Source organism: Mobula birostris, chromosome 4, assembly GCF_030028105.1.
Source record: "Mobula birostris isolate sMobBir1 chromosome 4, sMobBir1.hap1, whole genome shotgun sequence".
Lineage (NCBI taxonomy): Eukaryota > Metazoa > Chordata > Chondrichthyes > Myliobatiformes > Myliobatidae > Mobula > Mobula birostris.
Genome location: NC_092373.1, coordinates 63399501 through 63415375, shown reverse-complemented (window position 1 = coordinate 63415375; position 15875 = coordinate 63399501). Strand labels below are relative to the sequence as shown.

At 38.9% G+C, this 15875-nt stretch overlaps 1 protein-coding gene across 4 annotated transcripts in view; it reads left to right on the top strand.

The window, feature by feature from the left end:
- The window catches only part of rsrc1 (arginine/serine-rich coiled-coil 1), a 397305-nt gene that overhangs the window by 339298 nt on the left and 42132 nt on the right, over nt 1-15875 (top strand). For all 4 annotated transcript variants that reach the window (XM_072255458.1, XM_072255455.1, XM_072255457.1 and 1 more), the window contains one exon: nt 79-147. In XM_072255458.1, the coding sequence (XP_072111559.1) occupies nt 79-147 (69 nt within the window). The remainder of the gene's footprint in view (nt 1-78; nt 148-15875) is intronic.

The following is a 15875-nucleotide window of genomic DNA, read 5'->3' as shown; positions in this document are numbered from 1 at the left end:
TTTTAATAATTGGTTAGGAATAAAATTTTATTAACAAAATTTATGATTTTCTTAATAATTGATCTTTATACTTTTCAGCAAAAGCAGATGAAGTATTAAAAGCTAAGGAAAAAAAAGAAGAAGATGCCAAAAAGAAAAAGGAGCAAGGTAACAGAAATTAATTTAATTAAAATCGCTTCCATAATTTTTAAGTATAACTGCAAGTTTTGTGGTGTCTTTGCCCCACTAACATGATGAACTGAGATCGAGTCTAGAGTGAACTTTGGTTGCTTCAGGGGGTGGAATCTGGTTCCAATCAAGGACTCAGTCTGGTTGGAATGCTGTCATTTACTCCTGTTGCTTGCATGATATGTGTTTCCCCTCTTAGTGCAGTGGTTATGGTTTTTTTAAAAATTGGGTTCTTCAGATTTCTTACTTTATGGCTGCCTTTTAGCAAACAAATCTCAGGGTGTATAATCTGTGCATTTGATAATAGCTGAATCTTTTCTTTAAAATCCTAAATTTACAGATGTGTTGTCTGTTTTAAGTTAAGTGATGTAAATGACTACTCATTTATGATGTGTAAAATGAGCTGAAAATAATTCTATACATGTGGTATTAAAGCTGGGCACCTGTTTTTATGTTGTTAGACAAATTTGTTTTTAAATCTTGATAAACAACATTTATGTATTTTGTTTCCCCAATACCGAGACATGTATTTTCTAGAAAAAAAAGATAAATTAGGCATAATACATGACAAATGTTTGGATATGTGTGTGCTAAACATAAACTTTGCTTTCCAAAAAGTTGTCTCTTCTTGGAAGTGGCTTCTGGGTGAAACTGCTTGTCTGCAGCCAGAATCATTGGAGATGGCTGTATGTTGCTTCCTTGCTTTTTGGGTCCATTAAGAAAAGAATAACTTGCCTTAAATAGATCACAGATGCAGAGGATTTTATGTGGAAAGTAAAGTTATAAAATATATGGAATTTGCAGATGTTTCAAGAAAGTTGAAATTTGAGAATGTAGCCTTTAAGTATTTGTTTGAACAAAATGTATATTTCATTTTGTTTCTCATTTTAAATCCTGTAATGTGTACAGAAATTGCTTGATCACTCTGATGTGTTGCACGAGTTGGCTTCCTGTACTGTCTGAGATTTGTCTCAAATATTGTCTGGAGCCCAAGAAGGAATTGAGTTGTTATTACATACTTAGTTTTGGCAACTTCATAACATTTCAGATCCAGGTGATGATTTCAAGATAATGGGTCAGATTTTGCAGGGAAGTACTGGTTGTTTTGTGTGGAGCATTTGGCAGTTCCTGCATAAGTATCAGAAGTTTGGTGTTACTGTATATGCAGATGTATACATGGATGTCACAAACTTGCTGACAGCCTTTGACCAGTCTTTTGCTTACGACATGGGACTTCAAATAGTGTTTGAAGTTGTATCACTTACAGCAGAAAATCCACTGGAACTGGTGGAAGGATGTACTTTCCACTAATTTTAATAGAGTAGACAGCTGTGAGATGTTGGGTATTAATTTTTATTAAGTTTAATAGATCTAAATGTTTTAAATGCTTTGAGTATTCTGTAGCATTTCAGTTGGTTTTAGTATTGGGTTATTATTGTCACCTATACCAAGATACAGTGAAAAGCTTGTCTTCCATACTGTTCATACACAGTGCACTGAGGTCGAACAAGATAAAGCAATAACAGTCAGAATTGTGTAAAAGCTACCAAGAAAGTGCAGTGCAGGTAAACAAAGTGTGCATCAAAACAAGGTAGATGGTGAATCACTTTTCATACAAAAGGTTCATTCAGGTGTCTGTTAATAGTGAGGTAGAAGCTGTCTTTCAGCCTGATGGTATGGTCTATGTTCTATGTATGTGCTTTCAAGTTTTTGTATCTTCTGCCTGATGGGAGAGATGAGAAAAAAGAGAGCGTCCAGAGTGGATGAAGTCTTTGATTATGCTTGCTGCTTTACTGAGGTAGTGAAAAGTATAGACAGAGTATATAGAGAGAAAGCTGGTTTCTGTAATGTGCTGAGAAGTGTCCACGACTCTCTGCGGTTTCTTGCAGTCATGTGCAGAGAAGTTGGCATACCAAGCCATTATGCATCCAGATGGAACGCTTTCTGTGATACATTGATAATAATTGGTAAGAGTTGACGGGGACATTTCAAATTTATTTAGCTTCTTGAGGAGGTAGAGACATTGATGAGCTTTCTGGGCCATGAATCAATGTTGTTAGACCAGGACAAGTTACTGGTGATAGTCACACCTGGGAACTTGAAGCTCTCAACTGTCTCAAACTCAGCACAGTATTTTTAGAACTATTCAGAGAAATTTCCACCAACCTGGAAGGTCAGTGGCATGCAAAGCTTTTCACCACAGCACTGGGAACTGAAGTTGTTGTGGCCACTCATTATAATGACAGTTGTTTTGTAGGAAAACCTGCGTGTGCAGAAGGCTTTGCCACTTTGACCACTTTCATTTTGGCAAGTCTGTTTATTGAACTTCAGTCATATTTTGGCAGGTTCTTACCATGTGCACCGCACAAATTAAGTGCTGTCTTCTCTGTTAGTTATCAGGTAAATGCAGGGCATTTTGATGCTCACCAAGCTTCTGGACCAAAATTAATAAATTAAAGGGAATATCAAATGATTGAACTGTGGTTGACGTGGAGTAAGTGGTACAAAGTGCATAGAATAAAAGGGGCTATGGCAGCAGCTATGAAAACACTGGCAAAGTAAAAGGAACTAGTGAATGGTTGTTTGTCAGACTGGAGGTAAGTATGCAGAGCAGTTCACCGGGGTCAATAGTGGGAGCACTGCTTTTCTTTATGTAGGTTATTAACTTTGATTTTTACCTGCAGATCCACCAATGACAATAAACAGTGCACTGAGCTGTAAGGACCATGAAGGTCTTCTAAAGAAAATATAGAGAGACTGGAATTAACGGCTAAATGACATGAATTTTAATACTGAGAAACATGAAGTGTTACATTTTACTTGGAAAAACTAAAAAGATGGAATTTAAACTAGAGAGCACAATTGTGAAAGGGGTGTAAGCATAGAGGGATTTAGGTTTGGATCAAGATTCTAGTCATGGAGATACATTCAGCATAGCATTCAAAACTGAGCTGGATAAGCATCTGAATGGAAAAAATTTGCAGAGCTGTTAGAAGACAGTGGAGAGGTGGAACTGAATGGGTTGATCTTGCATGAAATCTTACTTTTTTTGAAGTACTCAGCAATTCAGGCAGGAAGTGAAGTCTAGAAATAGACATAATATTTGTCTATAAATTATGGGAACCAAAGTGATCGAGCTGAAGATGGAGCAGTCAGTATGAAAGTAAATGCAGTGTGTAGTGAGATTGTGAGGTGGGACAGGTAGATGATGGGCAAAATTGCAGTCGGTAGGATGAACTGATGTGCAACATGGGGACACAATTGAAAAAGGTAAATGAAAATAGGACTGAAGGTGCTATATTTGAATGTACACAGTATGCGGAATAAGGTAGATGATCTTGTAGCGCAGTTAGAGATCGACAGGTATGTTGGGAGCTGAGCATCCAAGGATACAAGTTTTATCAAAAGGACAGGTAAGTAGAGGGGGTGGGATGGCTCTATTGGTAGAAAATGAAATCAAATCCATTTCAAATTCATAGACTGGGGTGACATAGGATTGGAAGTAAAAGAATCCTAGTGGGTAGAGTTAAGAAACTGCTTGGGTAAGAAGACCCTTATGGAGTTAGATACAGATCTCCACACAGTAGCCAGGATGTGGGATGCATATTGCAATGGGAGATACAAAAGTCATGTAAAAAGGGCAATGCTACGATAGTCAAGGGGAAATTTGATATATAGGTAGATTGGGAAAATCAGGTTTGTGCTGGATCCCAAGAGAGGGAATTTGTAGAATGCATACAAGATGACTTTTTAGTGCAGCCCACTATGGAAAAGGCAATTTTGATTTGGTGTTGTGTAATGAACCAGATATGATGAGGGAGCTTAAGGTAAAGGAGCACTTAAGAGACAATGATCATATATGATAGAATATACCCTGCAGTTTGAGAGGGAAAAGCTCAATTTTGAGATGACCAGAATATAAAAGCAAAACTATAATGCTGAGGCTTTATAAAGCATTGGTCAGACACCACTTGGAGTATTGTGAGCAGTTTTGAACCCGTTATCTGAGAAAAGATGTATTGGCATTGGAGATGGGTCCAGAGGATGTTCATGACAGTGACTCTGGGAATAAAACAGTTCACGTATGAGGGGCGTTTGATGACTCTGACCCTGTACTCGCTGCAGCTTAGAAGAATGAGGGGTATCTGAACAAAATCTATAGAATATTGAGAGGACTAGAAAGAAAGGATGTTTCCTATAGTGGGTGAGTCTAAGAGACTAGAGGGCAGAGCCTCAGAATAGAAGGACTTCTATTTAGAACAGAAATGAGGAAGAATTTCTTAGGCAGAGGGCGGTGAATCTGTGGAATTCATTGCCACAAACAGTTGTGGAGGCCAAATCATTGTGCATATTTAAAGCCGGGGTTGATAGGTTCTTGATTATCAGGGTGTCAAAGGTTACTGGAAGAAGGCAGAAGAATGGGGTTGAGAGGGATATTAAGTGAGCCATAATAGAATGGTGGAGCAGAATTGATTGTCCAAATTCTGTTTCTATGTCCGAGGGTCTTGTGGTCTTCAATTAGCCTAATACTTCTAATCAGCATCTTGCTTTGGAGAAGAGGAAGTCTTTATAACAGAGTTTTCACTATTGATGGAGAATGTAAGCTCATGGCCATGTCAGCATCCAGCATAATTATGAGCAAGAAGAAAAGAAAGGTTGGTCTGGCTCAGCCAACTAAAACTGTTGACTCTGCATCAGTGAATATTTTAAAAGGTATGAGGATTTTAGCCTTTAATAAGTGAATATGAGGGTTTTAGCCTTTAATAAGTGAATCAAATTCCAATTCAACAGCAAGCTCATAGCTTTTGCATAATGAGTGAGATATGATGTTTCCAAAAGCCAATAGTTTTCATAAATTAATAAGGACACTGGATGATATCTGGAGAGTTCTCAGTTATGAGAGTGATTATTAGATTTGGAACACGTTTCTCCTGCTCTGGACAAATAACTGGCAAGTTCATATCTGAATTTTACGGCTACTCGGTCCTTTTTCCGGAGGAGTAATTATATAGCACATGTGGCACATAATCGTGTAAACTTTGATCACAGCAAAATTGATTTTTCTAATGTACACTTTATCTCACTGAAATTGGGTTCTCTGCATTTCATGATTATTTTTCTGCTAGTATAGGGCTTAAATCAGTGCTGAAATTAGCTTCTTGCTCCCTTCAGCAACTGAGGCTTTTTGACATAAATGTAAATAACATTTGAGTGCATCCTACAGTTCAGCTGGAACTGAACGGCATCTTAGCGACACTTTCATTAAGTCAAGTTCTCTAAATATCCGACCATTTCACTTCCAATGAGAGAGCTCACATTCGTTTGAAAACAGATGTCTTGAAAGTATACAATATGTCTTGACATTCTTGTCTCTACTTCCTTCTCAAATATTCTCCTCATCAGTAATAAGAAGTTGCCTGAGCTGATCATCCATTGAACTTACCATCTTCCAACACTACATTTTGGAATAAAGATACTTTATGACACATCCTAACCATCTTTCAGATATAGCATGAAAGATATTTTGGTCTAAACTATTCCAAGGGGACAAAGAAGCACATGACAAGACTAACCAACATTTTTTGTTAAACTATGTCATCAAAAGAGGATATATTAAAACTCCCATATGTGACTGCTTTAAAGTTGATAGACTGGTCCATGTTCAAAAATTCAGCAGCCAGCTTCGAAGAGTGTGTCACCAATGTCATGGACTTTATCAGCAAGGGTTTTGAGGACTGTACCAAAGAGGACGATCTGAAAACGAACCTTATGACTACCACTCAGCAACTGACGTCCCCACCATGAAGTGCCTCAAGAAGCAGGGCATGGCATGCATTAACTCCAACCTCCCACTGTAATTCACCTACTACTGAAACAAGTGTATGACGGACATCTTCTCCCTGCCCCTACACTCATCTGAGTGGACTATTGTTTATTGACTACAGCTCCTTTTACAATAGTATAATTCCAAGCAAATTTATCTCCAAGCTCCTACACCAAGGACTCAACACTTCCTTTTGCAGCTGGTTCCTTGACTTCTTGATCAACAGACTACAATCACTAAAGATAGGCAGTGAACATCTCCACCAAGTCTATTTTCAACACTGAGTGCCTCGTACAGATGTGTTCCCAGCCCCCAGATTCTGCTCTAGCTCCATCCACAAGTTTGTAAAAGATACCACTGTAGTGAGCCGTATCTAAAATACCAAATGAGTTAGAGGACAAGAAAGAGATAGAGAACCTTGTGACATGGCAGTAATCCTTCCCTCAATGTCAGCAAAACAAAAGAACTGCTCATTGACTTCCGGGACGGGTTTGTGCATATGCACCTGCTTCTATTAAAGGTGCTGACATTGAGAGAGTTGAGAACTTCAGATTCAAAGGCATGAAAAGCAGCAGTAGCTTGTCCTGGTCCAACCACATTCCCATCACAACCAAGAAAGCTCAGCAGCATCTCCACTTCCTCAGGAGGCTAAAGAAGCTAGGCATGTCCCCTAGGCATGTCACAGCTTGGTATGGCAACTGCTCTTTCCATGATTAAAATCAACTGCAGGTGGTGGTGAACGTAGCTTAATTCATCATGGAAACAAGCCTCTGCTACATGGACTCTTTTTATACTTCTTGCTCTCTCCGTAAAGCAGCCAGCATAATCAAAAACCCTACCCGCCTTGGACATTCTTTCTTCTGCCCCTCCCATCAGGTAGAAGATACAAAAGCCTGAAAATGCGTAATATCAGGGTTAATGACAACTTCTGTCTCGCTGTTATAAGGCTATTGAGTGGCTCCCCAGTACAATAAAAAGGACTTTTAACAGCACAATCTACCTGCAATGCATTTTCTCTGTAACTGTAGCAGTATTTTGCACTCTGTTACTGTTTTACCTTGTACTACCTCAATGCACTGTGGTCATGACTTGATCTGAATGGATGGTATGCTGAGCAGGTTTTCCACCATACCTTAGTAAATGCGACAATATTAAAGAAATTTACAAATTTAATTTGACACATTCAGAACTTTGGTTGTGCTGGCTTAGCAAGTTTTCCAAACTGTTGCATGTTATTCACATCATTGCCCTAACACATTTTTAATTCGTGTTTTTAGATATTACAAAATTTTGTAATAAATTTTCCAGCGAACCAGTTAAGTTTAAAGGGAGCATGAGAATTGGAGCTTCAGTGAGTCAAATGGGAGGGCGGCAACTCGGGCTCTAGAGAGTGGAAGACAGTGCAAAATCTTTACTTGGTGAGCTAAATGCAGAATCCTCAGGTTTTCCAAATTGTGACTGTCTGAATGGAGAAATTCACTTGTGTAAGACTGGCAGAAGTGTACAGACCAAAATCAAGTTGATATGGTCTTAAGCAACTTTGTGTATGTTTCTGAAAAGGTTAATAAGAGTTTTCGATATTGCACGGATCTTTTTGTTGTGAGAATTTGGAATTTCATGCACCGTAGCACTACTTTTCTGACCTCCAGCTGACCTGAAATCTAATTCCAAGGCCCTTCCATTCTGCCTCTGCTGAGATATACAAAAAAAGCTAACAAATTTCACTTCACATGCTGGTGATAATAAACCTGATTCTGATTCTGATAATGCTCACTACTGCATTGCTAACATCATGAAAGCTCAAACATGATGGTGAAAACCTTACAGTTTTAAGTTAATGCAGCCTGTACAGTCAGAACTGGGAGTACATAGGCCACATTGTAAGGCTCCCCAAAATGCAGACATTCAGAGCAGGTCATCATGCCCTTTTAGCTGCTGCTCTGGATGGCTTTCCAAGAAATGTGCCTTTGCACAGGGAAGGTGCCAACTCCATATTCTTTTACGTGGCAGTTCTGTACAGGCTCCTCAATCAACCTCCATTTCATTTTTGCAAAATTGTTAACGCCTGTTAGCAATACAATGCTTGTAAGGTGAGGAGTCCATTTGAAAACTGCTTTCTGATGTTTGCTTTGTGATAATACTAATACCCACTGTTCTTGAAACTGATGTTACGTGAGGGCATCCAGCACTGCTATTTTTGAACAAGTACAAAACAAACTTTTAACAAACTTTTGAGAGCTTCTCTAAACTCCAGCGTTGAGGCTGTAACATCAAAATACAGGACGGTCCTGGTTATGCTCACACCATTCGTGAAATGCTGCTGCATATTTAGCTACATTCTTTCTCAAACATTAAAACAGTTAAAAGCTAAAAGGTACTTCATTAGGTTTGAAACATTTTCGGTGCCCGGAAGTCATGAAAGATGCTACACTTACCCTAATGCCAAAATGTTTGTCACCACAAGAAAAAGAGTGAAAGAGTAATTGGAACAGCTGCCTGAGCTTGTACCTACCACCTGTCCTGTCAGTGATCTCCTTGTAATAGCGGCATAGGTTTCCATAGAGATGAAAGGAATACAAGACCATAGGACCATAAGATTTAGGAGCAGAAATAGGCCATTTGACCCATCGAGTCTGCTCCACCATTTCATCATTGCTGATCCATTTTCCTCTCAGCCCCAACCTCCTCTCATTCTCCCTGTATCGCTTTGTGTCCTGACTAATCAAGAATCTATCAAGCACAGCCTTAAATATACCCAATGACTTGACCTCCACAGCTGCCTGTGGCAACAAATTCCACAGATTCACCACTCTCTGGCTAACAAAATTCCTCTTTATCTCTGTTCTAAAAGGTGCTCCTCTATTCTGAGGTTGTGTCCTCTGGTCCGGGACTCTCCCACCACAGGAAACATTCTCTCCACATCCTCTCTATCAAGGTCTTGCACCATTTGATAGTTTTCTTGAGGTCACCCCTCATTCTTCTGAATTCTAGTGAATACAGGCCCAGACCCATCAAACACTCTTCATATGATAAGCCATGCAATGCTAGAATCATTTTCATGAATCTCCTTTGAACCCCCTCCAGTGGCAGCACATCGTTTTCAAGATAAGGAACCCAAAACTACTCATAATATTCCAAGTGAAGCCTCAACAGTGCATTATAAAGTCTCAACATTACATGCTTACTTTTATATCTTAGTCGTCTTGAAAAGAATGCGAACATCACATTTGCCTTCCTCACCACCATTCAACCTGCAAATTAACCTTTAGGAAATCCGGCACAAGGACCCTCAAGTCCTTTTGCACCTCAGATGAATTTTCTCTCCATTTAAAAAATAGTCTATACTTTTATTTCTATTACCAAAGTGCATAGCCATACACTTCCCGATAATGTATATGATCTGCAATTTTGCCCATTATCCTAATCTGTCGAAGTCCTTCTGTAGCATCTTTACTTTCTCAATAATACCTGCCCCTCCACCTATCTTTGTATCATCTGCAAACTTTGCAATAAAGCCATCAATTCCATCTTCTAAGGCATTGACATATAATTTAAAAAGAAGTGCTGCCAACACAGACCCCTGTGGAACACCACAAGTCACTGGCATCCAATCAGAAAAGGCTCCCTTTATTCCCACTCTTTGCCTCCTGCCAATCAGCCAATGCTCTACCCACCCACCAATTCTCCTTTATGTATCATTCTTCTTATTTCTTCAAAGAATTCCAACAGATTTGTCAGATAAGATTTTCCCTTGAAGAAGCCATCCTGACTTCAGCCTATTTTATCATGTGCCAAAGCCACATTCTTAACAACCGACTCCAACGTCTTCCCTACCACTGAGGTCAGACTAACTAGACTGTAATTTCCTTCTTCTGCCCCTCTCCCTTCTTGAAGAGTGGAGTGACATTTTCAATTTTCCATTCTTCTAGAACTATTCCAGAATGTAGTGCTTTTTGAAAAATCATTGCTAATACCTGCATAATCTCTTCAACCACCTCCTCCAGAACTCTGAGGTGTACACCATCTGGTCCAGGTGCATATCTACCTTCAGATTCTTCAGTTTCCCAAGAACGTTCTCGCTGGTTATGGTAACTTCACACACTTCATGACCCCTAACATCTGCAGCTTCCATCATACTGCCAGTGTCTTCCACAGTGAAGACTGATGCAAAATAGCATAGTTTTCCAGCGGTCCAATGTCCACTCTTGCCACTCTTTTCGATTTTATATATCTGAAGAAACTTTTGGTGTCCATTTTAATATTACTGGCTAGAATACTTTCGTACTCTATCCTTACCCAAATGACATTTTTAGTTGTCCTCTGTTTGACAGCTTCCAAATCCTCTAACTTCCCACTAATTTTTGCTCTATTATATACCCTCTCTTAGGATTTTATGTTGGCTTTGATGTCTCTTGTTAGCCACATCATACATGCCAATCTGTAACTGTGCTACAAGTTCATCTACCTTATTCCATATACTACGCGCATTCAAATATAATATCTTCAGTCCTGTGTTCACCCTTTTTGATTTTTGGCTGTCTTTTACATTGCAACTCATCCTGTTGACTGCAATTTTGCCTATCATCAGCCTCTCCTTGCTAGAAGTCTCACTACACATTGTCTTTATTTATAAACCAACTATCTCATCCTCAGCAATATCACTCCGGTTCCCATCCCCCTGCCAAATTAGTTTAAATCCTCCTGACCAACTCTAGTAAACCTGCCCACAAGGATATTGGTTCCCCCTTGAGTTCAAGTGTAGCCCATCCCTTTGTACAAGTCATACCTTCCCCAGAAAAAAGTTGCAATGATCCAGAAATCTGAACTCCTGTCCCCAGCACCACTTCCTCAGCCACGCATTCACCCACTAAATCATCCTATTCTTACCCTCACTGATGTGTGGCATGGGCAGCAATCCAGGGTTTACTACCCTGCAGGTCTTGTTTTTCAGCTTTCTACCTAGGTCCCTAAAATCTCTCTTCAGGACATCCTCACCTTGTCTACATTTGTCACCAAGACTTCTGGCTGCTCACACTTGCCCTGGAGAATGCCATGGACCTGATCCAAGATGTCCCTGACCCTGGCACAAGGGAGGCAACATACTATCCGTATGTCTCTATCGCTCCCATAGAATCTCGTCTCTATTCATCTGACTATCGAATCTCCTATCAACACTACAGTCCTCTTCACCTCTCTGCTCTTCTGAGCCACAGCACCAGACTCAGGGCCAGAGACCTGATCACTGTAGCTTCCCCTTAACAATATCTAAAGTTGTATACTTATTATTGAGAAGATTGGCCACAAGCATACTATGCACTGGTGGTGCCTTTCCTCCCCTCCTCTGGACAGTCACCCAGTTACCAGTCTCTTGTCACCCTTCATTCTCCCATGTGAGTTGAAGGTCATCGAGCTGCAGTTCCAGTTCCCTAATCTGTCCTCGGAGGATCTGCATCTTGGTGCATCTGGTGCAGATGTGTTCATCTGGGAGACTGGAGGACTCCCAGACTTCCCACATCCCACGCACAGTACTAAACACTGCCCCCGAACCATTCTCACTACTCTACTCTGCCCTAACAGACGAGGTATGGACACAGAAGAACAAAAATAGAGAAACTTACCAGATACTTTATCTCACCCTAGCCTGATCTCGCCATCATCATCATCATCATCACCATCATCATCATCAGGTGCCAAGCCCAGCTTGAGCTTTGACTGCCATGGCCCACACACTCCTGTTTCGGGTCAAGTGGATCAATTCTTTGGTATTCATTTCCAGTTCTCTGGCTGCTGTCTCCATCATCATTTGTCTTTGTCTTCCTCTTGCTGTCTTCCCTTCAATCTTTCCCATAATTACCGTGCATTCTAACTCCTCTTTCCTAATCACATGTCCAATGAAGTTACGTTGCCTTTTCATGTTCTCATACATTATTTCTCTTTTTGTGTTTGCTCTGTTAATGACATCCTTGTTAGATATTGGTTTCGTCCATGACATTCTTTACATCCTGCTCAAAAACCACATCTCTGCTGCTTCAATTCATTTCCTCATGTTACTAGATGTTGTCCAACCATTCTGAGCCATATAACATAACTGGATAAACGTAACATTTCAGTACTCTGAGGCAGGTTGTCATGCCTAGTTTAGTATTGGTCAGTATACTCTTCATTCTCGTAAAGGTGTCTTTTGCCATCCCTATTCTTCTTTTGATGTCCATGTCACACCTGCCATCTGATGTCACCCAGCTTCCTAAGTAGCAAAAGTTCTGTACTGGTTTTATGTCTTCCCCATTTATTCTCAGCCTGTAGATAGGATTCTCCTTCTTTTTGGATATCACCATACATTCTGCCTTTTTACAATTGACAGATAGACCCATTTTTGCACTTTCTTCAACAACTGTATCAATTAAGTTTTGTAGTTCTTCCTCCGTACTTGCAATTAACAGTGTCATCTGCATATCTGAAATTATTGATGTTTTCACCGCCAACTTTGATTCCCAAGATGTCTCTTATTTTTTGTAATATTGTTTCACTGTACACATTAAATAAATCAGGGGAGAAAACACACCCTTGTCTAATGCCTGTCTTGATTTTCGTAAACGGACTCACTTCTCCATCTATTCTTACAGCGGCAGTTTGTTCCCAGTACAGATTTCTGATTAGGCGGAGGTCTTTCAAATCTATATTTAGAGTTTTCTGTAATATTTCAAATAACTTATTGTTCTTCACTTTATCAAATGCTTTTGTGTAGTCGATAAAACAAACAAACATAATGGCGAAAAGATGTACTTTATAACATTGGAAGGAGATTAATGCCCCAACTACGTTTTTTTGGTTTTCTCAAACGATACTATGTTTAAATTTGGAAAAAATCAGAAGTAATCTTTATGATACTTGAGATAAATTTGAACAGATCTGGAGATCTTTTATTCAACATTTTCATTTAATGTAATTTTTTTTCTCTCTTTGCCCATATTTACATTCCCTTCTTGCTTTTTAACTGTTTTTAATGGAGGTCAGGTTTGAGGACATGATAGTTTTAAGTTGTTTAAGTCTACTTGATACCTAGTTAGCCCATTGCTTTGCTTTGCTTTTTAGATTAATTGCACGGAGGGTTTTTTTTTGATTTTTTTTGGGTTTTTTCTTCTCTTTATTGATATATATGGAAAATTAGTATACTATTATATTACCTCGTTATTTTATAACTAAACTGCACTGTTTGTACTACTTTTTTTGTGTATTAATATCTCTTGTAAATTTATATCGCAACAGTGTATTAGTTTCTACATGGTTTACCTTTTGTGTTCTAATTCAATAAAAAGATTTGAAAAGAAAAAGATAAAACAAACAAATCTTTTCGCACTTGAATAGCTCGTTCTGATAGTATCCTTAACATCAATATTGCGTTTCTTGTACCTTTGTCTTTCACAAAACCACATTGTTCTTTACCTATTTCAGCTTGTATCCTACTTTTAGCTCTTGTCATCAAAATTCTTAGAAGTATCTTGGTGATATGACTCATTAAACTTATAATCCTATGTTATTCACATTCTATTGCTCCAGGTTTCTTAGGAAGAGTGATAAATACTAATCTTCTTCATCTCTTCTGGTATTATTCCAGTCTCATAAATGTCATTGATGAAAATCAGTAAGTTTTTCAATTCCATAATCTTCAAGGGCGATAAATTGTACTATTACTAATTCATCAGGACGTGCTGCCTTTCCTTTCTTCATCTTATTTATTGCATTATGAACTTCAGATTTTAAAATACTTGGATCTTCAATGTTTTTCTTAATTTCTGGTTTTTTGCCTTGATCGTCTTCAAACAATTCCTGAATATACTCAATCCATCTGTTCATAATCTCATCTTTTTCCATGATAATGGTACCGTCCTTTGCTTTCAAACGTCCACCTGAAGAACAGAGGAGCTTTTTACCAGTGTTATTCCTGATTTGTTGACGTAACCTTTTTGGATCAATAATAGGGATTCTTCCTATTTGCTTAGATTCCTGGTTTAACCATTCTTCTTTGGCTTTTTGACATAAACTTTTAACTTTTTTATCTGAGGACTTATATTCTATAGGAACTGCTTCTTCCGTCTCCTTTCTTCCATTAGATTTTTGATTTCATCTGTCATCTATTTATTCTTTGTGCTTTTTTCTTTTTTAGGAATCGCTGACTTTGCTGATTCTACCAAGGCATCCTTTAGAGAGTTAAATTTCATTTCTACATGATTGCTATCATCTTCAACAAATTCTATTTCTAGACATTGAAATCTATTCCTTATTTCAATTGTAAATTTTTGTCTTAAGTTTTCTTTTTTAATTAATTGCAAGTAGTTAAGGGATTGTTCAGGTTTTTGCTTCTTTAGTTTTTTAAGTTTTACTTTTACATGACATACTACTGGGTTATGGTCACTATTACAGTCTGCACCTAGAATTGTCTTCAGATTTGTCTTGAAGATCCTCTTGACACTGTTATTGTGTGATACATTTTGTGAGTTTGACCATGGTTTTCTTAGCAAATAGATTCTAGGAAACCTAATGTCTAGCAACGGTGGTTTGCTATTGCCTACCGTTGGATGAACTAAAGAAATTGCCATTTCTCTTCCCAAATGTTCATCCGCCTGTACTGTAGCCATTGACATTTGAGGTCCTAGCTCATCCACCTTCTCCGTCATAAGTTCAGTTACTGAACCTGCCGGATCTGCCATTGGCCTTTGCTCGTACCCTGAGCAGGAACCCTTGCAGGTGCTACTGTTCCGGGTCACAGCAGCCCTGGGAGCAATGAATGACTAAGGGGTAACTCCACTTTCCCCAAAGCTCCGAAAGTCCCCAATCAGAGCCGCATCACCGGTTGCAGTTTAAAGTCATACCCAGGACAGAATTTCGCCATAGCTACTCTAAAACTGGCATACACAAAAGAATGGCTGTTTCACTTGCACTGGAGTTATTTTTATTTGCCCATTCTAATCAATCCCTCTCGTTGACTGGTCGCAGCTCAACTCAGAGAAACTGCCCCGGAACTCTGCCTTTTAAGTCTTGATGCGGACCTGATTGAAAGGTAGCTCCTTTTATGTTCTCCCTCTTGTTGATTGTCCGATATGGTGAAAGGGAAGGTGGAAACAGGACAAGAGGAGTCCAGGGGAAAAGGGGGAAATTAGGACAGGGAAGGGTGGAATAACAGTGTTGAATAATGGAGACCCTATACCACGGAGCAGAGTGATTTGGCCTCGAGTTACTCTCGGGCTTCTGCCACAGTGATCATTGGCAGAGGTACTGTTCCCTTCATCTGCCCTTCTGCAAAAGTACAGCACTTGTTAATCCATGTAAGGTAGTATGGCAAAATCAAACTGTAACCTTAATTTCTGGTTCCTGCTTTTCTACATGAGCTGGTACTACTTAAAAACAGCACACATAAATAAAGCCAGAATTTACTGGAAACATTGAGCTCGTCAAGCAACATCTGTTTCCAGTATCCTTAGTGCTTCAGCATCTGCATTTTTTTTATTAGAACAACAAAGCTAATAAATTATAACCTTTTGATCCAATGTATTTTGGTAAGACATAAATGTTTATAATGTGAGTGAAATCTGATAGGGAAAGGACACCAGCTTTGAGGTGAATTGCAACAGAAAATGTCTGATCAAATTTCCTGCGAGATTAGTCTAATAGCAGAAATGGGTGTACTACTTCCAAATATTTACAGAAGTAATTTTGTGCATGATTTATAATTAAGCATTTCATTTCTGATTCAGTTGTTAAGTGATTTTCAACAATACTCAAAAAGTGCGTTGGAAGTTTCTGTTTTGCTATTGAACCACAAAAAACTGCTAGATTCTTTAGTTGGATATTTTCATACAACTTATATTAAATATGGTTTGAATCA